The sequence below is a fragment of the Doryrhamphus excisus genome, linkage group LG2 (genome assembly GCF_037039965.1).
Source record: "Doryrhamphus excisus strain RoL-2023G ecotype Guam linkage group LG2, RoL_Dexc_Guam_v1.1, whole genome shotgun sequence".
NCBI classification, from domain to species: Eukaryota; Metazoa; Chordata; class Actinopteri; order Syngnathiformes; family Syngnathidae; genus Doryrhamphus; species Doryrhamphus excisus.
This window is the reverse complement of record NC_136358.1, coordinates 3,541,169-3,568,943: the sequence shown is the minus strand read 5'-3', so window position 1 is coordinate 3,568,943 and position 27,775 is coordinate 3,541,169. Positions and strand designations below refer to the sequence as shown.

The 27,775-nt window shown below is 43.9% G+C and overlaps 5 protein-coding genes across 7 annotated transcripts; 2 read left to right on the top strand and 3 right to left on the bottom strand.

The window, feature by feature from the left end:
- Positions 1-1,939: 1,939 nt before the first annotated feature.
- LOC131126489 (uncharacterized) lies at positions 1,940-7,559 on the bottom strand. Its single transcript, XM_058069095.2, has 3 exons — positions 7,269-7,559; positions 2,920-6,059; positions 1,940-2,840 (listed from the first exon to the last, which is right to left on the bottom strand). Exons 1-3 carry the CDS (start codon positions 7,342-7,344, stop codon positions 2,673-2,675), a joined length of 3,384 nt encoding a protein of 1,127 aa, XP_057925078.2. The 5' UTR covers positions 7,345-7,559; the 3' UTR covers positions 1,940-2,672.
- A 1,354-nt stretch (positions 7,560-8,913) lies between these two features.
- On the top strand, positions 8,914-11,173 carry ccnb1ip1 (cyclin B1 interacting protein 1). The gene is made up of 5 exons (XM_058066215.2): positions 8,914-9,254; positions 9,836-10,140; positions 10,211-10,357; positions 10,425-10,593; positions 10,821-11,173. Exons 2-5 carry the CDS (start codon positions 9,844-9,846, stop codon positions 10,949-10,951), a joined length of 744 nt encoding a protein of 247 aa, XP_057922198.2. The 5' UTR covers positions 8,914-9,254; positions 9,836-9,843; the 3' UTR covers positions 10,952-11,173.
- Positions 11,174-12,476: 1,303 nt separating this feature from the next.
- Positions 12,477-15,803, bottom strand: ttc5 (tetratricopeptide repeat domain 5). Its single transcript, XM_058066214.2, has 9 exons — positions 15,526-15,803; positions 15,038-15,170; positions 14,758-14,969; positions 14,532-14,682; positions 14,348-14,439; positions 14,058-14,261; positions 13,177-13,391; positions 12,958-13,102; positions 12,477-12,874 (listed from the first exon to the last, which is right to left on the bottom strand). The coding sequence occupies exons 1-9, from the start codon at positions 15,586-15,588 to the stop codon at positions 12,755-12,757; spliced, it is 1,335 nt and encodes a 444-aa protein (XP_057922197.1). The 5' UTR covers positions 15,589-15,803; the 3' UTR covers positions 12,477-12,754.
- mettl3 (methyltransferase like 3) lies at positions 14,518-21,114 on the top strand. 3 transcript variants are annotated; one of them, XM_078795635.1, is made up of 12 exons: positions 14,518-14,655; positions 16,114-16,218; positions 16,350-16,540; positions 16,610-17,062; positions 17,129-17,304; positions 17,379-17,592; positions 17,994-18,181; positions 18,252-18,290; positions 18,364-18,472; positions 18,547-18,612; positions 18,687-18,799; positions 20,003-21,114. In XM_078795635.1, the coding sequence occupies exons 2-12, from the start codon at positions 16,116-16,118 to the stop codon at positions 20,127-20,129; spliced, it is 1,779 nt and encodes a 592-aa protein (XP_078651761.1). In that variant the 5' UTR covers positions 14,518-14,655; positions 16,114-16,115; the 3' UTR covers positions 20,130-21,114. The 3 variants fall into 3 exon arrangements, with proteins under 3 accessions (XP_078651761.1, XP_057922195.2, XP_078651764.1); XM_058066212.2 differs by lacking the exon at positions 14,518-14,655 and having other exon boundaries at positions 15,904-16,218; XM_078795638.1 differs by lacking the exons at positions 14,518-14,655; positions 16,114-16,218 and having other exon boundaries at positions 16,401-16,538.
- LOC131125074 (uncharacterized) lies at positions 20,104-25,951 on the bottom strand. The gene is made up of 3 exons (XM_058066223.2): positions 25,645-25,951; positions 21,167-21,262; positions 20,104-21,041 (listed from the first exon to the last, which is right to left on the bottom strand). The coding sequence occupies exons 2-3, from the start codon at positions 21,249-21,251 to the stop codon at positions 20,869-20,871; spliced, it is 258 nt and encodes an 85-aa protein (XP_057922206.1). The 5' UTR covers positions 21,252-21,262; positions 25,645-25,951; the 3' UTR covers positions 20,104-20,868.
- Between the last annotated feature and the right edge of the window lie 1,824 nt (positions 25,952-27,775).

Genomic DNA, 27,775 nt, shown 5'->3' with positions numbered 1-27,775 from the left:
CTGAAAAGTGGAGGGATTAAAGGAAGCCATTTTGGGGACAGCTGGGCCAGGTTGGTCACTGTCTCCCCCCCACACACACACACATCCCGCTCACAGTCACTCTACTCTTGGGGGGGGGGGTATTTATTGTCTGAGGATTAGAGCTTCCTGTGTGTCAGCTCATTACATGGGGTGGGATGGAGGGAAGGCCGGGGGGAGCAAGGAGTGAAATGAAAGCGAAAATGAAAGAGAGTGTGTATGAAAGAGTATGACACTGAGAGGGGGGGGGGGGGGTTGAGGTGATGGCCTCTACAGCTGCACCCACAATCACACTCATACAGGCTCTGATTAACGCACACACACACACGTTAAAAGACACTGCGGGCAAGAAAAAGATGAATTAGACGTTCCAAACACACAAAGGTAGCACACTATTGTATCACAGCATATCATAGAAATCCCCATCTATCATGCAAATACACCGTACATCGTTGCTTTGAGCAGCAATGCTATGATGTCATGACTTTTTGGTGTCACATAGTCAACATCTTAACAGTATCTTATCTTAACTTTTGTTCCTTATTATTCCAGAATAAACAAAAAAAACATACAAGAAACAAAGAATGTCATCCTCCATTGTTTTATTAAATTTTTTACAACAAGGCTCAAACTTGGCGGCATCGCTACAACAGCAAAAACGTTACACTAAGCATGAATGCAGTGGTAACTTCTGCACGAGTGCTTTGAAAGGAGAAAATTGGGAGGGGGGGGGGGGGGGGGGGGGGGGCTGGGCGGATGCTAATGCACGGTGCTCTTCGTTCCTTCGAGCAACCGCTGCAGGTTACCTTTGACGGTCGTCAAAAGTCAAGTCATTTGTGGCTACACATTCATCGCCATCGTGGTCAACATTGCTAGCATGGCAGGAGATGTTCCTCCGGCGCAGTGCAGTCAGCAGCAGCACAAATACAACAAATAAGTAACACTTTAAAAGAAGAATAAAAGTCATATATACAAATGTGGACCATTAGAAAAAAAAATGGCCTGTTTTGGTATGGAGGTCAGCCATTGTGATCAATAGGGGTGTAACGGTGCATGTATTTGGAATTGGATTTTTTACTACAGAACCGAAGGCCCAGGGACTAAAAAGCAAGGCATTCGGCACAGAGGCAGACAAAAAGGCGGGGTACACCCTGGACTGGTCGCCAGCCAATCACAGGACACATATAGACAAACAACCATTCACACTCACATTCATACCTATGGACAATTTGGAGTCACCAATTAACCTAGCATGTTTTTGGAATGTGGGAGGAAACCGGAATACCCGTCGAAAACCCACGCATGCACGGGGAGAACATGCAAACTCCACACAGAGATGGCCGAGGGTGGGAATTGAACCCTGGTCTTCTTGCTGTGACGACCTGTGTGCTATGCAGCCTTCTCTTCCTATACTTTTCAGTAATTTTGATCATTTAAAAATAATTTTTAGCTTATTAATATATTTTATAAAATAAATTAATTAATGATTAATTCACCTTAATTCTACATAATGTATATGTCCAGGCTTTAGGCACACATAGGTTTTCAAAGTCTCGAGACACACACATTTATTTAAAAAAATTAATTTAATTAATGTGCTAGAATTATTAAATGACATAAAAATGAGATAAGAGATGGTTGAGGGTGGAATTGAACCCTGGTCTCCTAGCTGTGAGGACTGCATGCTATGCAGCCTTCTCTTCCTATACTTTTTATTCTTAAAAATTCAGTAATTTTGATCATTTAAAAATATTTTTTAACATATTAATATATTTCATAAAATAAATGAATTCATGGTTAATTCACTTTAATTCTGCATAATGTATATGTATATGTCCAGGCTTTAGGCATACATAGGTTTTCAAAGTCTTGAGACACACACATTTATTTAAAAAAATTAATTTAATTAATGTGTTAGAATTATTAAATTACATAAAAATGAGATAAGAGATGGCCGAGGGTGGAATTGAACCCTGGTCTCCTAGCTGTGAGGACTGCATGCTATGCAGCCTTCTCTTCCTATACTTTTTATTCTTAAAAATTCAGTAATTTTGATCATTTAAAAATAATTTTTAACATATTAATATATTTCATAAAATAAATTAATTCATGGTTAATTCACTTTAATTCTGCATAATGTATATGTACGTATATGTCCAGGCTTTAGGCACACATAAGTTTTCAAAGTCTCGAGACACACACATTTATTTAAAAAAATGAATTTATTTAATGTGCCAGAATTATTAAATGACATAAAAATGAGATAAGAGATGGCCGAGGGTGGAATTGAACCCTGGTCTCCTAGCTGTGAGGTCTGCGCGCTAACCACTCAACCACCATGCCGCCCAATAATCATTCAGACAGTTCAAAAGGGTATTGTCCAAAGTGTGAACCAACCCAAACCGTAACATTAAAACCGAGGTACGACCTAAAAACGTTATTACGATGTACCGTTACACCCCGAATTATCACCGCAAACATTGGAAGGAATGGTGTAGAACATAAGGCCTCACTGTGAGCTTTGAAGTACAAAAAAAAAAGACTATAAGAAGTCGAGTTCTACATTCAAACAACTCCTACAACATAAGCTATCTCTATGAACAGTCATCTAACAACAACTGTTCAATTTCCAGAAGACTAAACTATCTTCTTCCCTAAGCGTTCGTGTCCTGTTGCTCACCAGCTTCTTCGCAGCTAACACCTACTTCTGCATCGCTGCTGCCTTGCTTCCCTTCCAGGATCTTGGAACTATGATCCTCGGAAAAGTTGCTCTCATTGGTTTGACCCTTGACGTAGGCACTGGGGTGAGTTTTCATGTGACCCTGCGAATGAGACAAGTGGAGAAGTGATTTATTTGATTCCGATTTGTCCATCATGTTGAAGAACCTAGCAGTGTCTTACCTTAAGTCCACTACGGCTGGCATACGCCTTCCCGCATTGGGAACAGCTGTAGGGTTTATCCAAGCGAGGGTGTTGGGAATGTGGTCCAGGTGCCGCGACAGGAAGCTCCGCACTGTCTGAGGTCTCCTTCTCTGGGTCTTCTGTGGATGTGTTCTTTTCACCTTCTCCTTGACTTCGGACGACATCTTGCGCTCCCGGTCCCTTCAGGACGCTTCCGTCAACCTCCTGCGCAGCACAAGTAGGCCCCGGGCTGGAAGGACTGGTGGGTGCAGGTGAGGGATTTAGCGCTGGCACTGGACTGTCGGCATCGTGCGTGTTCGTTTGCGCCTCAGGCTTAGAAACACACAAGGAGAGAGGGGTGTCTATACCATTCACTGCGGCTGAATGGGAGCTAGTCAAGGCTGCTTTGAGGGGGCTGCCGAGGTCAGCTTGGGGGGCCTCCTCTTGCAGGAATGTGGAGTTGTTCAAGGAGCTACCGCCATCTAGGTTGTTGTCTCTAATATCCAGAGACTCCTCGGCTTCCACAGAGTGTGTACTTTGAGTCGGAGGCGGGCTAACGCTGGGTGTGGAACCCTCAGATTCCTCTATTTTCACATCAGAAGATATCTTAGAAGGAGGTGGTTTTGTAAGAGCCAGGGGCAGGAGTTGTTCAACTTTAGATGGGGAGTCATTCTCCGCATCATCAAATATGGCATTCTCTGTTTCTGCATTGTCTTCTGCTGGCATGTCTTCATCAGGGGGGATTTGCCCTCCAAGGTGCAGACGGATGTGGTGCTGAAGAACTAAGGCATTGGTGAACTTGCGTGGACACAGGGGGCAGGAGTTCAGCGCCCGGGAATTGGGCGGCCTTGCCCGATGAGTGGCCAGGTGGGCCCTGAGGCTGCCCTTGGTGGAGAAGGAGCGACCACAGAGCTTACAAGGGAAGGGTCGCTCTCCCAGATGGGTAGCCTGGTGCAAACGCAGAGCTCGGGGGCAGCTGAGTACACGCAGGCACACTCCACACTGATTGGCTGCCTGAGCAGCGGGAAGAGATGAGGTGGCGGCGGTGGTGGTGGAGTTAGCTCCTGAAACCCCTTGGCCACTTGCTAGACCTCCAGTGTTTGGACTAAGGCCAAGAGCAGCTAACATTTCCCTGCGATAAGCACTGGAGGCGGTGCTGAGGTCATGACCGTTCGTATCTCCGTTGGCCTCCGCAAGGGTGAGTGAAGAGGTAGAGGAAGATGGGGCAGATGAAGAAGACAACGCCGCTCCTTGTGGCTGCTTCTCAAGTTTCTGGACCAGCCGCTGCAGCTTGGAGGTGTCTGACGTCTGAGTGGATGTGGCAGGAGAGGAGGACGGAGAAGTGGTGGACGGTTTTGGGAAAGGAGAAAAATGGAAGGGAAGCTGATGCGGTGAAGTGAGGTGGGAGCTGGACGGGTGGCTTGACGGCCGCAGGAGGGCCAGGTGGTGCGGGGATGTTCCTCCAGGGAAGAGAATTTTGGGAAGCTGAGCCAGCTGGGAATATGAGGTGGCTGTGTGGAGCGCAGAGTGAGGAGGAGTGTTCTCGTCAAAACGCTGCTGCTTTGCTCCCTTATACTGACTTCCCACGGAGGAAGAGGAAGACGGCAGCACGGGGCTTGGTGCGCTGGCAGCAACTGAAGCCCGGTTCAGCTGCAACAGGGAATGGGCAGTGGACAGCAACGCCATATCTACTGTAGGTGGCAAAGGGAGAGAGGAAGCAGAGGGATGAGTCGACGCACCAGACAGGAAACCCAGAGCCATGTTCTCTGTCACCCCGGGAATGCTTCCCTTGACCCCGTTAAAGGACTCATCGTCATCGGCTCGCCTCTTCCTCCTTCTGTGGATTGTTCCGGAGGTCGAGGCGCTCTGCGTCTGCTCTGACAGTGCTGGAGGCAACAGGGAGAGCGAAAGCTCTGGATTCTGCTCCCGATGTCGGAGGAAGTGAGCTTTGAGGTTTCCTCTTGTGGTGAAGCGGCTCAGGCACACGGGACACTGGTAGGGTCGCTCGCCTGTGTGCGACCTCAGATGGATCTGCAGTGACGAGTCGCTGCTCAGGACCTTCCCGCAGAAACGGCACACATGCTGCGGGCGTCCTGACGTGGAGCCCAGAGAGGCAGAAGGAGGAGGGAGGTCCTGCGAATGGCTGGTGGTGGGAACGAGAGGCGTGGGGAAGCTAATGCCGTTTGTGTGAGCAAATAAGGAGCTGTTGGAGGACTTCTCGTGGAGGTAGCGTGGTGGTAGCCCCAGGGACAAAGACAGGGGGTGAAGGGAGGCCACAGACGAGCTTGGCATGGTGGAGGAGATGGATGACACCGAGGAGGTGGAGGACAATGGCGTTCTGCTGCCGTTTACCTGTAGAGTGCCTTGCTTGGAAAGCGGCAACTGCGGAAAGAGTGTTGATGGAATGCCGGTTAAAAGCGATGGTGCTGTGGTGACAGGTGTGACAGTAGATGACTGTGCCGGTGGGGACGAAGCTCCTCCACTGGGCTTCTGGTTGCTCTCAGCGCCGCTAACTTGTGTGTTAGCATCCTGGCCAAACACCGCACCTCCAAGCCTTAGAACATGCCTGCAGATTTCTTCAGTAATCTGCATCTGGTGTATCTGGCGCTGTTGTAGAACCCGAAGCTCCTCCAGGAGCACAGCCAGGGTAGGGGGAACCGGCAACTGGTCACCCAATGAGTTGGAGGCCTGGTGCTGACCCGAGCTGTCACTGTCACACTGTGTGGGCACACACTGAAAGGACGAGGACGAGGTAGTGGTAGTGGCCGAGCTGCCCATTGTAGGAGAGGTCATGGTGGAGTGAGAATTCCCTTGGTGTGACAGTGTTTGTGGGCCGGAGGTCTTTCCCAGAGGGGGAGGCGAGTGAGTCTGAGAGGACAAGGAGGGGTGAGGAAAGTCCGGGGAGAGGGAGGAGTGAGTGTTTGGGAGGGAGGTGGCAAAGGGGGCGATGTGGTTGGGCCAGTGCGGAGGGGGTGAGCTCTCGTTGGGCAAGGAGGGCGCGTGGAGCCCACCGGGGGACGGGCGGGGGGCCAGGGGCGGCTGGCAGTCTTGGAGCGAGGTCGGGGAAGGCGAGGAAGACCCAGAGGAAGTGACTTCTGAGCCAAGTGAGGTGGATGGTGACTTCATGGCCACATGCTCATCTGAGGGTGGACACAAACAAAAAAAAACAACAATGACTGCTGATCTTTTTCATCTGACATGTTTTTGGCGGGTGGCACGGCGGTCGAGACCAGGGTTCAATTCCACCCTAGGCCACCTCTGTGTGGAGTTTGCATGTTTTCCCCGTGCATGCGTGGGTTTTCTCCGGGTACTCCGGTTTCCTCCAACATTCCAAAAACTCCAAATTGTCCATAGGTATGAATGTGAGTGTGAATGGTTGTTTGTCTAATAGCCCTGTGATTGGATGAATTGAATGAATGTTTTTGGCGTGTTGGAGGCAAGATCTCCTCTATGTCTCAATCTGTACTCTCTACAGTTAAACTCCTCAAACACACGTACACACCACCTTGCTGCCATGGCAACCCCTTTTAGAGCAACAATGGGCATTACCAGGACAACCCATAACCCCTCTTAACCTGCCCCCCTCCCCTGGTGTAGTAACGTCTTTCATCTCCCCATTCGCCCTCCCCCGCCCTCTACGTCACAGTGGAGGTGAAGGGTCAGGCCAACCCGAGGGTCCTGGGCACTGTCCACTCGTTCCGATTGGTTAGCTAATCTGACCTCTGCCGCTCAGGGGTCAAATACTTTCAGGATCTTGAGCGCAGAGTGAGAAAGAGCAAAAAGAGAGAAGTAAGCGGGGGTTGGGTGGCTGTGAGGGGGGGGGGGGGTAAACAATGGAGAGACAAACTAGCTATTCCCTCCTGGAGAGGTATAGTGATGGAATGAAAGACGAGACCTCCGTGGAATTCCTTCTCACTTATTGATGAACTAACCTGGAGCTTCCATCTCAACAAAATTTAGCATGGACACTCCCCCCAGAACCCACCCCCTATTTATCTGTGTAGGACTTTACAGGAACAAGTTGGGGAAGGGGGGTTGGTCTGAAAAAGAAAAGCACTGAAGGGTGCAAGATTAAGCTTTGGTAAAGAATTTTTTTTTTGGCAAAGACAGTTCCCTTCCCTACCCCCCCCCCCCACCTCACCAACACATGCACCTTATTGTCAAGTATCTTAGTAGCCTGTTGCTTCTTGTTTGCTTCTTCATTATCAAGCCAAATCTTCTCTTTTCACTTAATGGGGCCCCCAGCCTGCAGGGGCCTGCATGAGTGAGGGGTCCTCATACCACTTTTAAAGCTACTACTACTACTACTACTAATAATAATAATAATAATGATAAAGGTGTTTTCTCACCGTGAGTTAGCACCCCCGGGCCCCCTGGATCGGCATTAATGAGATGCTGGGGTCTCTTCTGCTTCCGGCGTGACATGATTCACAATGAGCGAGGGGGTGCATCGGTCGACTCTATTTTGTTCTTTTTGTTGTTGTTGTTGTTGTTTTGTTCCTCAAACGCATCCAAGAAAAGCAAATTAAAAATTCCAAAAGTTGTAGAAAGAGAGAGAGAGAGAGAGAGAAAGAGAGAGAGAGAAGACTCCTGCAGGTCTTCACTGTGTCAGAAGAGGCTGCAGAGTGGCTCAAAGTCTCCTCTCAACACCCCCCCCCCCCAAAAAAAAAAAAAAACTTGTCCAAAATGAGCCCCTCCCTCCCTCTCCCATGCACACATACACACACACACACAACCCCTCCTTGTTCTTCCATATTTGCATTTCAATAGCGTGTAACTCCCTACCCCCCCTCACCCCCCCCCACTCCAGCTTTATGTGCCTTCCTCCTACTTTTAATAAAACATTCTAAAGTAAGACGTGTACATGTTTGAGCGTTACAGGATAACAACAGGTGTCTCTATTGCATGGTAGTTTTTTTTGATGGGGGGGGTCAGCAGGTGTATTTTTTTTTTTGCTAAGTAGTAACGATGAAAATAAACAACAAAGATGGCAGACGCAGTATTCTTGGAAAATATTTCTATAGGACCAATTAGAGCACAGCAGTGTGATCACATACATGTGTTTGCTTGGCACCCCCCCCCCCCCCCACCCCCCACACACACAAGCCCCCGTCACTGCAGCTCTATTTAAAAGGCACCGAATAGATGGCTATCTGTGACAATGGCGTGCTGGACACAGTTCACTGAGCAGCCCCCCGCCCCGCCACCCCCATGGATGCACTAGTGCACTACACAAAGCCACTCTTTTAGCCCCCCCTTCCTACACTCCTGTACCACTAATAATAGGCGCGGGTGGGGGGTGTCTCAGACTTCACTGTCCACCTGGAAATTGAATAATTTCAACTCCTCTTTTTTCACAAAGTTTCACCTTTCACACTAATTACAGTCTGTGGAAAGTCAAAAGAAAGGAAAATGGCAAGAGCCAGTAGTGGATAGAATGTTTCCCGCGCAGACATGAGATCGAGGGTTCAATTCTCAGGATTCTTCACTCAATAGGGAAAGTTGTGTGCTACAGGTGACAACCAGTCCGCCATATTGGTAATGGTAATGGTTTAATTTCATTTGAACATGCATCAGATTACAATTGAGTGCATCCCATAATCAGTTCCCAGTTCCACATGTCCAAAAGGAGTAGGAAGAAGCAAAGCTAATTAAATTCTACCCCTCCATTTGGTACTTTTACAATCAGTAACTGTTACATTTGTTCACTTCCTGCTTTCCATAATACAGTTTAAGGTTGTTTTTTTTTAATAATGCACCTCGTACCAAAGTACGAGGTGATATGACCAATATCTTGTATTTGACTTATTGCTCTCTGTAAAAAACCTGCTTTTCATCTCTATGGAAGAGCAGCAGTGACTTAGTCCCTGAACAATATATCAACATATATATATATATATGTTTATATATATATATATATATATGTTTATATATATATATATATATATAAACAGGCAAAATCAACAATATAACAATATGAACAACACAACAAAAAGATACTAGAAAAGAATTGAAAAATATCAATCTCATCACGCAAGTATCGATCCTATACCGATACCGTCTGCTATCGCTGTTTGAATCGATCCACCAACTACACTCCTGGACCACCAACAAGAGAGGAGGGAGTGTCAAACTCCACTTTGAAATTGAATAATTTAAGCTGCCACTCTTTCTATAAATTGATAGGGAATTCAACTTTTAAATTAATTAAGTTAAAAACATAACTAAGAAAAGGAACTTGTGTAGCTTTTCTTCATTTATTGTCTTAGCCAATCAGATTCCAGCATTGAAGTGGCGTTTATTGCTGTCGCTGCCATTGTAAAGGTTATTTAAAGGTAAGCTGTTCTTTTTTTAAAAAGGATAAAGTTACATTACGACTACAAATGGGATAAATATCACTAAACGTTTTCAGTTAAAGTTTGTATGAAAAAAGTAAAGCTTAGACGGTAGCAAAGCACGGAAACCTGGACGAGGTTTTGCTAGCTGCTCGCTAGCCGGCTAAAGCTGACATTTGCTCTCTGTTGATTATTTGCTGTCTTAAACAAAACGTTTTGATGCTGCATTTGGCTTTATTTGTTATTTATAGTTTGGTGCTTATTGTTTTTCAATCACTGTTTTTTTCTACTGGCTGAATTAAATCCACAAAAGAAAGAAACCTCACTATGTTGGTTGACTATAAGCTTTTGAGTGTCCTTAGTGTTAGCAGTAATAAACAAAATCATCAATCATTATTAGTTAGAGAAATATTTCACTCTGTGTGGAATGTATGTATTTCATTTATGTTTTAAATTTCTGAAATAAATCCACAATATTCAAATTTGTAACAATGCACCGTAACAATGCACCAGTGTTATTGATGTCCTAATTAAAGTGCTAATTAAATCCTGCTCATTGTGTTGTCTACATCTTTTCACAGTCACCAGCATGTCTTTTTGCGACGACACCCTCCTGTGCAACTTTGCCAAGTGCCGCGTCAAACTAACCACCTTCGCCTGGGTCACGGCCTGCTCGCACGTTTTCTGCGATCAGCACGGCTCCCTCGAATTCAACCGCTCCCCGACCAGCTGCCCGGCCTGCTCGTCGACTCTGTCTGGCAAAATGGACATTTTGAGGACAGAATTGTCACCCTCTGAGCATTACAAAGCCATGGTGCTATGTGGTCTGCGCCCGGACATAGTTATGGACATTACGTCCCGTGCTCTGGCCTTCTGGAACTACCAGGTTGAGTTTTATCCCCTTTGTGGGTCCCCTCCTTTCTAAGATGACTTTTCCCTCTGTGCTTTGTTTGCAGGTCCACCAGGAGCGCATGTATCAGGAATACAGTGCTTTACGCACTGAGAAGCAACTGCAGCAGATGGAAAAGGTTCTGACACAGCAGAACCAGACCAGACAGCTAGAGTTGTCGTCAATGAAAGGGGAAATTGCCTCCTTGAAGAAAGTAACTGCAGTGCAGTAAACATTGAATGAATTGCAAAAGGATGCATTTGGTGTGTGCATGTGTATAGATGTTGGAGGACTTCAAGAGGAAGAACGGCGACATGTCTGAGCGGCTGATGGAGAAGAGCAGGCAGTACCAGAAGCTTCAGGGCCTATATGAACAGCTGAGGATGCGCACCATGGTGGTGGGGGGTGGCCAGTCCCCTTGTCAGCTGACATACCACAATGTCAACACTGGTGAGACACAAATCTACTGAAATGTGTATTGGAACGCTTCCTAGTAGAATCATCTGAGAGTACCTCATTATTACAATTACTGAGGTTGTAACAGTCCGCCATAATCACAGTTTCGTACGTAACTCACTTTTAAGGTGATGTTTCGGTTCCTTTTGGGCACAGGTAGTACATTTGGATTGATTGTCTTTATTGGTGTACTTACCGCCACATTTCTATGTGTCATCCAGAGGTAGCAGCCCAGCAGACTCCCAAAAGGAACCACCGCTTCTCGCCGTGCGTGGATGCTGATAGACCCAGAAACTTCTTCCAGATTTACTCCCCCATCTGCAACAACGGCCGAGCAGTCAAGAACAACTGAAGACAGAAGGGGAGACATCCATTGGAGAGTCAACTTTGTTCAAGATTTGTTCTTCTTGGAAGCATTTTGTGGAGTTTTACTCCCTTGTCGGTATGTATTTTACCTTCTTAAGGCAGGAAAGGGTTAAGAGTTTTCAACCTCCGAAAGAAACCTGTGGGAGCTAATGTTGGACTGAATGTTCTTTCACGTGTTACAAGTGTTAATAAAGTCATAGTTGACAAATAGTTTGATTTACATGTCAAATAGACACCTAGATTATTGTGATAAGATAAGATATGCTTTTATTCGTCCCTCAGTTGGGAAATTTGCATTGCACAGAAGTACAGAATCAGATAAGCAGTACAAAAATACACAATATAAAAAAATAAACAACATAAACAACCAAAGTATTAACAAATCAAGTTTTAACCAGAGTTATGCACAACTACAGTATGCAGATAATATGAAACAAGATGAAATATATGACCAGTCTATATACACTATGAGATCTTGCTAGTGAGTTAATATGACGCATTATAGAAGTACTTCACATAGAACTTAATATATTGTATTTAGAGCCTTGATATCGCACGTGGAGGTTGATCAGATATTGCACAGTGAATGGAGTCTGGAGTAACTATATCATCGTGATACAATCTTGAGTAGCAGCATGTCAAGAACTCCGTAGTGTGGGAGGGCAAACTTTTTCCTCTGAAGGCCACATGAAATGTTATGCATTTTGTATATTAAAAATGCTCAAATCAATCAAATGTAGATCAACTTAAACTAAACTAGATGAACAAAACATCCTATATCTGAGCTTTGTGGAAAATGTGTGTAATGTCTCATTAATAAATTCATTTTATTTTTAGAAGATACCAATGGCCAGTAAAAAAAATGATCTAGATGAAAAATGGCCCTTGGGCCACCCACCAATTAATGTCTTAAAAGGTACTATTCTAAAAATATAAGACCACCACTACCACCAGCTAGCATCTATCACCAATGGTGGTTCATTGAACAGATTGTACAATGAAGTATAGTACGTACAAGTACCTAACCATAACACGTTTAAAAATGACCAATCCAGTTTGATACGTCTTGCACATTAAAAATGTGAAATCCAATCCAAAAAAATTGTTTTGGGCATGCTTGATGTCAGTGTTTCCAGCAGGCTAGCGGGAATGAAAATGGCTTCATGTAGGGCATCAACTGATGTCCTGGGGGGTCTTGAAACCTTGGATCAGTAGTTTGTAAAAAAAATACTTACTCAATTATGCTGTCTCACCGCCATTTTTTCTTTTTGCATTTTGAAGCTCTACTTAAAACCTCGGTGAGATCAAACGTAAATGTAAATTTGATTTATCTACTGGTTTTAAAATTTTGATCAGGTTTCTATTAGAGTTATCTGAACAAAACATCTGCATCTTAACTTTTTATTATGTGCTGTGAAGCAAATTAGTGTAACAACTAATAAAATATCTCATTGATGAATTAATTTTATTTTTTGAATACATAAAGAGCAGATAAAAACAAACTGCAGGCCGCACTTTGGAGACCACTGCTGTACTTATGTGTTTGACAACCTTAAAACAGTCGACATACTAAACAACATGGTATGTTTCATCTTAATTTTTCTGGTCAACCCCCACAGCAGTCTAGTTTGTTCATTCACATAAAAAAAACATCCCTCAAAAAATGATACAAAATAAGACAATAAATATAAAGACTATAAACACAAATGTCTCTCTACAGCCAAAGCCGTGTGATGATCACTCTGTAATCATCTTGTTTCATGTCCAGCATGCATTTGGTCCTCTTGACTCATTCACTCTGAGGCTTGTAGCTGACGGTGGTGGCAATCTGACTCTGGACATTTTGCTTCTTGCCGTTGACGATGAGGAGCAGAGGAGAGTCCACACGGATACTCTTAAAGTCAAAGGACTGGGTAAAAAAAGAAAAAAAAAGAGAAAAGTCATCATGGATCCATCCGAAATGACAATTTTGATGATTTTCTTAACACTAACCGTGTCTTTATGTGTGATGCTGTGTCGTTTGACCTGAGGTTCAGGAATAACCACAGTATCTCCGATCAGGACACCCCAGCTGTCTGCTGTATTGTAAACCATCACCACCATGCATGTCTCCTCGCTGTCCACCATGCCGAATGTACTACAGACAAAAACACAAGCGTGTCCACAACCGCGCCCATGCTGAGAGAACGACACAAAACAATACCCACTTACAAGGCCATGCGACCCTCAGACGCTAGACTGAACACCACCTTCCCCATGGCCGCCACCGCGCCGTTGTGACCATGTGTGAGAGAGGACAGCGCCTGTAGCTCCAAGCTTCCCACGCGGCCTGTTGGCGAGCGGAACTGGGGGGATGAACATGGGCCCAAAGCTGATCTGTTGAGGTTGGAGAGCATCATCCGCAGGCGCCGCGCCTTCACCTTGCCCTGCAAAGACCAGCAAGACGTTCAGTGTGGGCTGGAACTTTGACGCCATCTTGTGGTTAAAAAAAACAACTGCGGCTGTGTTTCAATTCACTTCCATACACTTAGGTTATGCTCACACAGCAGGGTATTATACACAGTTAGGACATTGTGTTTATTTCTGGAAACAGTGTAAGCACTAGCGATGTGCGATACCATTGATTTAATTTCAGAGCTGATACTGGGCGATACCGATCCAATTCTCTGTGCCCTCCATCTATCCACTTTCTATGCCGCTTATCCTCACTAGAATCGTGGGGATTCTATGTGTAAATTCACGTAATGTGTTTGGTACATTTTAAAAACTTAGTGTCGTATTGATGTATTTTAAACCCTTAAGTATATTGAGATCAAAGTATCAATATTTTGTATCCAGTGTACTGTACTTAATATGTGTATGGGGCAATTTCAAGGATTTTGTGCGGCAGGAGCCATTGTTATTAACAAAATGATTTAGTGTAGGAGACTAAAAAGACAGGATAAACAATTTGGCTATAGCAGTTTGGAGACAACTTGCTACCGCGTCTGTTCCAAGCTGCATGTGGATAGCAGGAGTTAATAACATAATAATATATTAATAATAATTTTATAATAATAATTTTCACATTACCGATGCTCTCATTCTCCCACCTTATTCTCAACAAGTTCTGAGACTTTCCCCAGGTACTCCAGCAGCTGCTTTTCTCTCTGCGGGGGGTCCTCCCAGCTCGGGTCCAGGGCGGCGGCGCGGCTGTAGCCCTCAAGCGCTGATCCGAACATTTCCTCATACTGGAACAGCGTGGCTCGGTTGAAATGCAGCTCTGGGTAACAAGCAGCCGCTCTGTCTACTCTTTCCTATTCAAAGAGAGTGGCGTGCATTGATTTATTGATTTTTAACATTGTGTGTGTGTGTGTGTGTGTGTGTGTGTGTGTGTACTCACAGATTGTGCATAAGCACTAAGAGCTTGTTGGGACAACTGTGGATTTTGACCACAGGTGAAAAACAGGGACACGTTGGCGTTTCCGAGAATGTCTGTCAAAAAGTGCACACAGCGGGTTACATCAGATGTACCTAATGCGATGGCTATTGAGTGTCATTAAGATGCAGGTGCTATGGGGGCTTACACCAGGATGTCCCATCTGCCACATCAAGCTGGACAGCTTGCCGGGCCATGTCCACGCTCTCCAGAACCTGCTTGCTGTGTGCATCGCTGTCCGCCGCCGGAAGCTGCCTCAGGACCATAGACAGGTTCCGTAGGGACACTTTGTTTTTGCTCTAAGTAAAAAGGACAGCAGACTTAATGCTGTGTATAATCTATAATGCTTATAGCCCCGCCGGCTTTGTCCTAACCTGCTGCAAGGCTCCTGTGAAGCAGTTCTTGGCACCAGTGAGGTCGCCCTTTTTCCAGTATTGCTCGCCCAGTGCGTTCCATCCCTCTAACAGGCCAGGCTCCAGCTTGACGGCACGGGACAGGCACTCCTCGGCGACAGCGCTGAAGTCAGGGGCGACATTAAGACACCTTCCCTTCTGCAGCAGAAACTCCGCTTTGTGCTTCAAGCTTTCTAGAGGCAAATAGAGACACACCGCGCCTTATTTAAAAACATCCACACCATTCCTACACACTCATTACCTTCTTTCTCCTCCAGGCTTTTCAGTGTCTTTGCCAGCTCCTGCATGACATCTTGTTGTTTTCTTCCTGCCTCCTCCACGCTGCGAGTGTCAAAATAATGATCCCTGTAACTGTATAAGTCATCTACCAGGTCCTGTAACAGCAAACACATTTGATTCATATGTAAAAAAAAAAAACAAGCGAATAGCAGCTCATTGAGCATGCTTTGAAGTTCACAAAGGGTGGATGCAATCTAGGTAAAATGTGCATCAACTATATACACATGTAATGACATTGAATTTGCCATTTTTTAAATCAATGTTTGTATCCATAGTGATAGAAATTGAAAGAAACGCTCAGTCTCTGATGTCAAACTGGGATTAGCATGATAACAACCAAAGGGAAATGGGAGAAAAAAACACACATGCTTCATTTCGTTGTTTATACAGATAGACACACACACACACACATATATATATACATAGACACACACACAGTGAGTAAATTACCTTTAAAATTTTGAGTTCGTTGTCGTCTTTAGCAGGCTCAGTGCTCTTTTCTTCCTCCGCCATCTTTTCTAAAACTGAGGTGCTGCAGGCTGCAACAAAGAAGAGGCTACGAACTTGGCACAATAATCAAAAACTTTAAAAAGTTACGAGACTAACGTCACGGCATACGTTATTAAGCGTATGTGACCACAGGAAGCGCTCATTTCCTTGGATTGGAATTTGCACAGACTGATAAAAGTGATTTTAATTTCAGGTATGGCGGAAGTTAGTTTGGTCCGTATGCCCAAATAATTCCGTCGAGGAACAGATTAAAAATTTACTAACGTGATATTTATCTTCTCCGCGTGCGTCTTCAGGCTCGCAAAGGTTTATTAAAATTCCCAATATATTTGTTTTGTTGTTGTCTAGTTAATTGACACTGATGTGGTTTAAAACATCACAAGTAATCCGGAACCTTTCTGTCATGGTGCTACTCGGCCACCATTTTGTTGTGCACTACAGTTGCCTGTTTCGCGCGGTGCTGCTGTACGTTGCCATACAGTAACACAATTATTGAAGTTTTTTTTTGCCTATTTCCTGTGCAATTAGTAATGTCGGACACATGGAGCAACATCCAGGCGCACAAGAAGCAGCTGGACTCTCTGCGGGAAAGGCTCCAAAGGCGGCGGAAGGACCCATCACAACTGTCCGCCGGTATGTTAAAGGCGGGCTTTATTTTGTTAGTATGGAGGAATCGATTTGTGGATTATCGATATTGTTGATGTGTTACACTGTGCAGTGGAACGGTGATGGACATATTTTGCGTTTTGGTGCCTGTCTGTCAGAGGTTGGCGGGAGTGCAGATGGTCCCACAGCCAGGAGCGACAGTCCAGCTCCATCAGTTCCATGCACTGCACAGGAGGAGACGGAGAAACCACCTGACCCTGAATTAGAGAAGAGGATGTTGGGATATTTGTCTGATCTGAGTCTTTCCCTGCCCAAAGACTCCCTCACAATCACAAATGAGCTAAATAGTGTGAGTCCTCTAATCTAAACACTATCACAAATGTCCTCCTTACATATATATTTGTTGTCTCACCCATAGTCGGAGACAGCTGTCAGTCATGGATGTATCCAGAGTCTCCTTATGAAGTTTTCCGCTCAGGAGCTCATCGAAGTACGGCAGCCAACTTTAACTTCATCTTCTGCAGCGTCCTCCTCCACAGTCGTCGTTGCAGTGGACCATACGAAACTATGGGCTATGATTGGTTCAGGGGGCAGCGCCCAGCGGAGTCAAGGTGTCAAGAGAAAAGCAGAGGAGCAGTCCCAGCATTCGAGAACCCCGGGTTTCTCGCCGTTGTTGCAGGGCTCTGTGTCTCCTCCGCGCTCTGCCAGCTCCTCCATGATGCCTGCATCTTTGCAGCTGCCTGGGCCGTTGGCATCGGGCAGCTGCGCTGACAAGAAGGGCAGGGGCAGCAAAAGCCAGTCATCACACGTGGACATGGAAATTGAGAGCCTCCTGAACCAGCAATCCACCAAAGAGCAACAGAGCAAGAAGGTTGTAGGAAGTGGCAAGGAACATTGTCGCTGAAGTTGTATTCGACTGATGGTAGTGTTTTTGCAGGTGAGCAGAGAGATCCTGGAGCTGCTTAATACCAGCACAGCGAAAGAGCAGTCCATTGTGGAGAAGTTTCGCTCTCGGGGCCGCGCTCAAGTACAGGAATTTTGTGACCATGGCACCAAAGAGGAGTGCGTGCGCTCGGGAGACACGCCTCAACCGTGCACAAAGCTACACTTCCGGTCAGCAATTCTTTATTCCTGTGCTTTAGATGATTTAAGAAAAAAAATGCTCATGACCGTTTGTTGGAACGCAGCCGCATCATCAACAAGCACACGGACGAGAGCCTCGGCGACTGCTCCTTCCTCAACACCTGTTTCCATATGGATACCTGCAAGTACGTCCACTACGAGATTGACAGTCCTCCGGAAGCTGAGGGGGGCCTGGCGGGACCTCAGGCAGGGACTGTGGAGCTCGGCCTGCACAGCGGAGATGCTGACAACAATGTCGGCAAACTCTTCCCCTCTCAGGTGAACACAACTGGACATAACGCATCTTTTTCTTTTTCATGTGTTTCCCTGGAGTTTGAGGATCAGCAACACAAACATGTTCACACGTACACACATGCATCAGATGCACAGCACTTAATTTTACTTAATGCAGTCGCTCCTTTGCACAAGTAAAAAGTGATCAGAAAAGGAAATGTAAACACGACCATGTAGAGACATATGCAGGGGCGGTTTACCCTGATTTACAGCTTTCGGAAAGCGAGGGGGGGCACAAACACACATGCATGTGCATCAGTTTGTATCAGCAATACACCGATACAAAAGCTTGCGCACATTGGCGACTGTTTTGCAATCACTCGTCCACATTATGTTAATGCATTATACGTTGTCATGATGTATCATGTTGTTATGGTTATCGACAGTGGATCTGCTGTGACATCCGCTACTTGGATGTGTCCATCCTGGGTAAGTTTGCCGTGGTGATGGCCGACCCGCCCTGGGACATCCACATGGAGCTTCCCTATGGAACGCTGACTGATGACGAGATGAGGAAACTCAACATTCCCATTCTACAGGATGACGGCTTCCTCTTCCTCTGGGTCACCGGCAGGTACCTGAACCAACCTTGATCTTTTTCCCAAAAAAGTGTTTTGATTTTATTTCCTCATATTTTCTTGCAGGGCTATGGAGTTGGGACGGGAGTGTCTTAGTCTGTGGGGGTAAGTCCTTCCTCCTTCCGTCACTCAACTTATAACCGAACAAAGCTGTTGATGTTATCTCTTCCTGCCTCAGGTATGAGCGTGTTGATGAAATCATCTGGGTGAAAACCAACCAGCTTCAGAGGATCATCCGTACTGGGAGAACAGGCCATTGGTTGAACCACGGGAAGGAGCACTGTCTGGTGTGTTGGCATTCTCACATGCTCCGTCTTTTGGACAGGAAGTGGATCCATGTTGAAACTGACTGTGTGTCCAGGTTGGTGTCAAAGGAAACCCCCAGGGATTCAACAGAGGTCTGGATTGTGATGTCATTGTTGCAGAGGTAATGCGGTCTTGTGATCCTTGGTCTTGTGAGAAGACTCTCCCATAAACGTCACCCTGCTCTCCCTCCGTCAGGTGCGTTCTACAAGTCACAAACCAGATGAGATCTACGGCATGATAGAGAGACTATCACCAGGAACCAGGAAGATAGAGTTGTTTGGTCGGCCACACAACGTCCAGCCCAACTGGTACCTACCTTTCTTTCGCTTTAAAGGCTAGCTCAGGCTCTTTTAGACCGTATTCACACTAGACCAGGGGTCTCAAACTCAATTTACCTGGGGGCCACCAGAGCTAGGTTCTGGGTGAAGCCGGGCTTCACCTTTTTCCACACCAAAATATCTGATAAAACATTCCACTGTTTTCAAATATCTTACTTTGTATTTTTCTAAACACAAAATAAGATTAAAAAAAATAAACAAATTAAGAATAAAGACAATAAATCAATCAATCAGTAATAAATAAGTAAAATAATAATAAAACAGCAAATAAGAAAAATGTAAGAAACCACATACAGTTGGTAGAGAAATTATTTTTTTCAGATTCAAATGTACAGTATTAACAGTTATTTAACCTTTAACATGAACATTAATGAAACTTGGTTCGATTCCCTTCCCTCTCTGTTGCACTCACACTAAGCGTTCATGCCTCCGCCCATTTATTTGTCCCATCACTTCTATTGTACCTTTTTACTGCCATTTCCCTGACTTTGTGGATCATCCCTGGCTTATTTGGAAAAAGAAAATGTAATTATTTTTATTGTTTTTCGATTATGAATTGTCAGTTATCATTAATAACCTGCGAGAAGCAATCATATGACCTAAATGTCTTTATTTTATTTCTATTATGAATTGTGTCCGGGCTGCACGGCGGTCGATATTTGGTCGATGAGGGTTCAATTCCACCCTCGGCCATCTCTGTGTGGAGTTTGCATGTTCTCCCTGTGCATGCGCGGGTTTTTTCCGGGTACTCCGGTTTCCTCCCACATTCCAAAAACATGCTAGGTTAATTGGCCACTCCAAATTGTCCATAGGTATGAATGTGAGTGTGAATGGTTGTTTGTCTTTATGTGCCCTGTGATTGGCTGGCGACCAGTCCAGGGTGTACCCCGCCTCTCGCCCGAAGACAACTGGGATAGGCTCTAGCACCCCCGCGACCCTCATGAGGATAAGCGGTAGAAAATGAATGAATGAATGAATTGTGTCCGTTAAATTACCTCCAACAAGAGATTGCATTACTGTCTTTCTGTGACACTGATATGTTGTGCATATGCATGAAATCACCCCAGGCCGTAAAACACCTCTTCCAGTTGTACCAAAGGAGGAGAAACATGCAGGACTTTGTGTGTTAAGTGGCTTCAAAAATCCTGTTTTTTGCCTCATCTTCTACTGTAGGATCACTCTCGGTAACCAGCTTGATGGCATTCATCTCCTGGATCCGGACGTGGTGGCCCGCTTCAAGGACCGTTACCCAGACGGCGTCATCTCCAAACCCAAAAACATGCAGACACCACATAATTGATCAGTTTTTTTAATAATACTGTACAGTAGGGGTGGGCCAGTGTTTGGGGAGTCTCAGTTTTTAACATTTGTCCAAGTTCCACATTTCTAAACCCCTAATGAATTTATTAAGTCATATTTTAGTTTTTGTTTTGAGAAAGAGCTGGACTCACAACTGCAAGCTGCTTTTTTATTTTTTTTTTAAACAAACTAAGGCTGTGTCTTAAATGGAATACTGATGTCAGTACACTTTATAAATATTCTGTGTACACGAGATTCCAAGTCTTGTTAAATCACAAGAAACCTACTAGTCCGGTCACTTTATCTGCTGTAAATTAGTCAAACAATAAACATTTGTTTTTTCATCACAAGGGTCACACTTATTTTCATTCAAATTAAGTAAAAAAAAATCTATTTAATGCAAGCATAGAAAGAGGTTGAAAACGAGGTGACAAATATGATTAGCATCAGCTGAAATGTATAGAAATCTCTATTTGCATCAAAATATATTGTAACAAGCTTTTTCTATTTAGAAATAGAAGGCTTTTGTTGTTCTCGCAGATCATGTGACCCAAACGTCCACTTACGTTGTCCACAAAGTGTAATAAAAACAGGAGAAATAATGCACTTGGTAGTCAACTGTAAACTCATCTCCATGTCTTTTGTCTCTTGACAAAAAGGTCCATTGGGGGTGGTGCTAACATTCATCACATGGACGTCCTGCGGAGTGTTCCAAATATTTGGTAGTCCATCAGCGCTCCTCAGTAGGTGGCGTCCACCGCATTGACGTTGCTGTCCAGCTGGTGTCGAAAAGACAATCTGGCTTTGGAGGAGAAGTACACCTGGGAGCCCCGACTGAGGCTGCCCCCTCCTTCGCTGTCGCTGCCCCAGGATGTGGTGGAGGCCAGGCGGGGCTTCATCTCCTCTTCAGGTGCTAGAGGCAAGGAAAGTACAATTTAGCCATTTAATACATTTTACTGGCTTTGTTTACTTGTCACTTGATAAAAAAAAAACATTTTTCATATATGTTTATTTTATTTTATTGCAGTTGCACCTCACCTGACGTTGGGGGGCACTGTTTGCTCTTGCATCTCTCCTTACATTGTCTGTAGAAGGGGAAACACTGCAACATGCTGACACCCATGATAAAAAGCTCTGCAGAGAAAGGATAGAAAAATTTTATGATGCGTGTAACTTTGCTCTCTTATAAGCTATATGTACGTTTTACTGCATTATATATTACTGCAAACTTATTATCACTTCCAAGCAGAGTGTATCTGGGTACCATGGGCATGGATGGCCCTTGGTCCTGGGGCCCTAAGAAGAAGTTTGTTTGCAGAGTTGTTGCGCCTTCCTTTACAAAATGATCACAACCAGGTATTGACAAGTAGGTGAATTCTTCCATTGCATTCTCTCATTCTTCTGTATGCTGTCAATCATTGTGGAAAAACCAGTGCAGTGTCAGATTATGTGTGTGTTTGCAGTGTGATCTTTTATTCATTCATTCATTTTATTCATTCATTTTCTACCGCTTTTTCCTCACAAGGGTCGCGGGGGTGCTGGAGTCTATCCCAGCTGTCTTAGGGCGAGAGGCGGGGTACACCCTGGACTGGTCGCCAGCCAATCACAGTTGTTTTTTTTTAACTTGCAGCAATTCATTCATGCATCTTTGGTGTTGCAGCTTTTTTCTTTCTTTCTTTGTTTTTGATTTTGCAGAGTTGATATTATTGAGTATTTTCCTTTTGCATGTGTTTTAGGGTTCATTTGTGGGTTTTTTTTTATATTGGATCATTTCTCTGTTTGGAAGTTGCATTGGCTCCTGTCTGCCACTGCACTTTAGACACTGTTCCCAGTAAGTTGTACAGAACCTGAAAGCGAACCCAAGTCGGGACAAGCTGGATGGACATGATATATGTAAAAATGTACTGTATGTGATGAAGAGTATATGACGGCCCTGCACTCTGAATGTCATCTAACTTTTGCAAAGATGTCTTCATTTCAGGTTTTGATTTTTTTTTTTCTTAAAAGCACGACATGAATAGGAGAACGAGGTCAAGTGCATCTCTGCTGACTCGTCGCACAGGTCAGGGCGATCAGATGACTCAAGCTTGGCTCTTTACCAGCTGAATGTTATATGGAATTAACACCTCGCAGCCAATCATCATCATCAGCATCATCATCATCATCATCATCATCATGGGGTAAGCCTTCCTCTGGCCTCACATAGCACTTAACGAATGCCAAGAACACAGGGCTCCTTTGGGAGCTATGACATGAATGTGCATGTGTCAACACTTTCCTGGCAAAGTACGGAGCCCCCGAGGGGATATGAAGAAAAAAAAAAAAGAAAAGATTTTTGCAAAAATTTTGGAAGCTCTCACAAAATGTCCCCTCAGGGGTTTCATAGTGAACTATTCTTTTTTTGCGGTACAATGATAATTGGACCTATTATATGTTGGATAATAGTATAATACAGTATGTTAGACTAATTAATCTAATTCCTAATATTCTAATTATGATATTGTAGTTAAACATTCAAATACTGTTACTTATCAGTCACATAAGGAGGTTCATGGCAGGTGAGGAGTCAGATTTGCACACACGCCCCTTTCAGGTGCGGCAAAGTCGTTTTTTTGGAGCCTATCCCAGCTGCCTTCAGGTGAGAGGCGGGGTACATCCTGGACTGGTCGCCAGCCAATCACAGAGCACATATAGACAAACAACCATTCACACTCACATTCATACCTATGGGCAATTTGAGGGGCTAATTAACCTAGCATGTTTTTGGAATGTGGGAGGAAACCAGAGAAAGCACCACACACGCACAGGAAGAACATGCCCAAGTGGGGAATCAAACCCAAGTCTCCAGGTTTTGCGGCCTGCGTGGTAACCACTCGTGCACCGTGCGGCAACATTCATTCATTTTCTACCGCTTTTTCTCACGAGGGTTGCTGTCTTCGGGCGAAAGGCGGGGTACACCCTGGACTGGTCACCAGCCAATCACAGGGCACATATAGACAAACAACCATTCACACTCACATTCATACCTATGGACAATTTGGAGTTGCCAATTAACCTAGCATGTTTTTGGAATGTGGGAGGAAACCCACGCATGCACGGGGAGAACATGCAAACTCTACACAGAGATGGCGGAGGGTGGAATTGAACCCTGGTTTCCTAGCTGTGAGGTCTGCACACTAACCACTCGACCGCCGTGCAGCCCCCGTGCGGCAACAATAACCATAAAACATCGCTAAATCATTCAATCTTGAAAAACACGAATGGATGGTCTTGGTATCGGTATCTGCATTGGCAATACAGTAGGTCACCCTTTTTCGGGGGGGTTGCATCGTGGAACCCCCAGTGAAACTGGAGTAATTGATCCAGCCATAGTAATCTCTCCCCCAAACTTCCTGCTGGCTTGACATTGACAATCCGATTTCGGATTAAAAATGTGCAAGGAAGTCGACTCCGCTGCTCTCTTCAATTGCCATTGCCCACTTTCAACACAATCCAGCTTTAATCCTTAAATATGCCTCACACACTTCAACGCATTTTAAGTATAAAATGTATAACTAGCCACCACTCGTGAGTGATAATGTAAGATGAACAATGATCCGATGGAATCTGACTCACAGCGTAGCACTGTTTTAGTCGTCAGGCTAGAGAAGGTATTTCACCTTATTGTACATACATAATTCTAGTAACAATTTACAAGCTACAAGCATATATTGACTTGTGTTTACCTCACTGCAAGTTTAGAAGCAGATTGGCTTTCACAGCCAAACAAACATTTGTGTCTCACAGTTCACAACTAAATATGCAAAACAAAGTGTAAACTATTTTCTGATTTTAAAAAAACTGTTAGCAAAATATGTTCAAAAACATGCTAGGTTAATTGGCGACTCCAAATTGTCCATAGGTATGAATGTGAGTGTGAATGGTTGTTTGTCTATATGTGTCCTGTGATTGGCTGGCAACCAGTCCAGGGTGTACCCCGCCTCTCGCCCGAAGACAGCAAGAAAATGAATGGTGTTTATGTTGTATTGAATCAGTACAACCATTTTTAATATCACCCACCCCTATCGAGGACCCCAGTGACAAACCAAGTAATAACATACTTGTTAGGGGAAGTCTAATCAGATTAAAAAGTGGGTCATTTGAAACTTAGCAGTGATTGTGTTTTTTTTTTTTTTTTTTTTACCAAGAACTTTGAACTAAGCCACTATATTCAACTTTTCAGGTCTGACAGAAGCCCCCCAAAACGAGGCAAGCAGGATTGGAACCTCCCCAAAAAAAAAAAAGCAGGTTAGATGGTCTCTTTTCTTCTTGTGTGCTGTACTGTACGTGATCGACGTGAGCGAGTAATGCGGTCCTGCTTGTTCAATCGCATGTTTTTATAGAGTTTGATGTGTCGCAGCTTGCATGTAAAGTGCACTCATTAAAACGTCAACCTCACCCTCCTCTCTACCCTCCTGCTGTAAACACAAGCAGGCTACGGAGGAGCACAAGGCTAACCTCTGCAGAGTTTCTTTTTGGAGTAAAATGTACATTGCACATGCACATTTGCATGTATATGAGCGCATGCATGAAGCAATTTTATCAATGCATCACATTTCTGTTTATTTGGCTGATGCTGTCAGTATTGAATCATTATGCTTTTACTAAGCTCGTCATGACAAATGGTCAAAAAGTTCCACAAAGATTTATTTTCTCTTTAGTTTGTTCAATAATCTTGTTTATTTACTTTTTGTTCATTATTTAAAAATAGTTTTTGCTATGAACAAACCTGATTAACTTCAATACTACACTCTTTATCCCTTTTTGTACGCATGAAAAAAATATGTGGTTTATGTTAAAACAGAAGGGGTAAGGTTAAATATATTCAGCTTCTTCCTACTCCTTTTCAAATATGAATCGTGCAAGTGTAAACAAGTGATGAAATAATCTTGTTTATTTACTTTTTGTTAATTATTTAAAAATAGTTTTTGCTATGAACAAACCTGATTAACTTCAATACTACACTCTTTATCCCTTTTTGTATGAATGAAAAAAATATGTGGTTTATATTAAACAGAAGGGGTAAGGTTAAATATATTCAGCTTCTTCCTACTCCTTTTCAAATATGAATCGTGCAAGTGTAAACAAGTGATGAAATGTAACTTTTTATTCATTTTTTTTAGCATGACCATTACTACTATTTTCTCTTTAGTTTTTTCAATAATCTTGTTTATTTACTTTTTGTTTATTATTTAAAAATAGTTTATGCTATGGATAAACCTGATTAACTTCAATACAACACTCTTTATCCTTTTCTGTACAAATGAAAAAAAGTGGTTTATATTAAACAGAAGGGGTAAGGTTAAATATGCTCAGCTTCTTCCTACTCCTTTTCAAATATGAATCATGCAAGTGTAAACAAGTGATGAAATGTAACTTTTTATTCATTTTTTTTAGCATGACCATTACCACTACAACAATAAGCATTTAGTGGTTTCCTAATCATGAACTACTTAAAGGTAAAATGTCAAACCTACCTTGTAAAACTCAGTAGACCGTTTAGCCAGGACTTGATCCGTCCCACACCACCCCCAGTACTACACCTCCTCCTCGATTAAGCAGGCTTCAGTCCTGGTGCGTCCTGTGGAAATGTCCCTCCTGCGGCGTTGAGAGAGTGAACTTTAAATAGCTAATCCCTGGAGTGTGGGACACGCCTGCTTTCTCTCACCCTCCCCACTGTCTGGCCTCTAATTTGGCCTTCATCACATCACTGTTGAAACACGGCGCCCAAATGGGCCGCGAGATATCCTCGCAAAAAAACAAAAACAAATGAAGATTATTTGTCCTTGCAACATGAACTACTGTGTCATTTTGTGAGTGGGAACAAGTGTCAAAGTGATTACTATCAGTAGCAAAAACATTCACCCTCATTTTTGTCTCAATTCTGTTGCCTTCTGGTCAGCATGCGCATGTTTGCTGGGCACTGGCGAGTGGAAATTTACCCAGACCGCTTCTCTCAGAAATCTCCCAGGAAACGCTCTTATGTTTAACAGTGAGCTGCTCTATAAACTGTGGACTCCAACAGGGACTTTACCCACTTTTTTTTTTTGCCTTGATAACCCACTTAAGCGGCATACAAAGCAAGAATTAAACAGGAGGTTACTCAAAACAATGCACAATAGTAGTACAAAACTGACACTTTTTTTAGGTCTTCGCTATTTAAATCAGGGCTAGTTGATACGTTGTGTGCATTAAAAATTGTAAAACCAATCTAATGTAGGTCAAGAAATGCTAAGCTTTTTGAACAAAACATGTGACAAAGCATTCATTCATTCATTTATTTTCGACCGCTTTTTCCTCACGAGGGTCGCGGGGGGGTGCTGGAGCCTATCCCAGCTGTCTTCGGGCGAGAGGCAGGGTACACCCTGGACTGGTGGCCAGCCAATCACAGGGCACATATAGACAAACAACCATTCACACTCACATTCATACCTATGGACAATTTGGAGTCGCCGATTAACCTAGCATGTTTTTTTGGAATGTGGGAGGAAACCGGAGTACCCGGAGAAAACCCACGGATACATGGGGAGAACATGCAAACTCCACACGGAGATGGCCGAGGGTGGAATTGAACCCTGGTCTTCTAGCTGTGTGGTCTGCGCGCTAACCACTCGACCGCCGTGCCGCCTGTGACAAAGCAAATTAATATAATGTCTAATAATATATATAATTAGGAATTAATTATTTTTGGTTTTTAGAATGTGCACAAAGCCAATAAAAAAACAGTTTGCGGCCCAAAAATGGCCCCTGGGCTGCACTTTGGACACACCTGCTCTCAGCCCTATATAATACACTTAAACACACTTTAGATACTCACCACTAATGAATGAATGAATGAATAATTAGTAGAAGAGTAGATGGAATCTGAGTCAATTAACATATTTTTAGTAAACTTTAAAGTAATTATCATTACAGGTGCCTAGTGACCAGAATACTACATACAACTTACAAAATATTTACACTAATAATATTCCGTAGTCAACCACAAAAGAGCAATTATTTATTGATTTTTTTGTGGGGGAAAAAAAAAACAAACAATATAATAAAACAGCAATATTCAATCCAAGATATAACGATAGACTATATAGATCGCCTGTACTACTAAAAATGTAAATAGTAGCAGTAATGGAGGTGTTATTAGAATATTGTAGGTGATAATGGTGAAGCCTCCTGTCAGGTGGCCTACATGCGTTCTATTTGCACGTTCCTCCACACGTCACACGACAAGGCAGCATTTCCTGTTCCCTGCCGACGTTGTCATCACGTTGACATCATGTCAGTAACCCGATGCCTCTGCTCCAGTTGCCCAGAGGACGGGAATAGCACGCCAACGTGTCGGACGGAAAAAAAAAAAAGCAGAATAGTGGACAGCAGTGGTGTCTTGCAACGCGATCCCATAGAGTTTAACATTGTCTACTTTTCATTGCTTTTGCCAAGACGAGGACCAATGGGGAAGCAGGAGTTTTATTGATCGACCAATGAGCCGACAGTACACAATACTTGTCATGTCAGATTTATCTGAGATATTTTTAAAAAAGAATATGGCCATATAAACAAATAGTAGCAGTGTACCAGAGTACACATTTACACGGACATTTATTTTAAGTT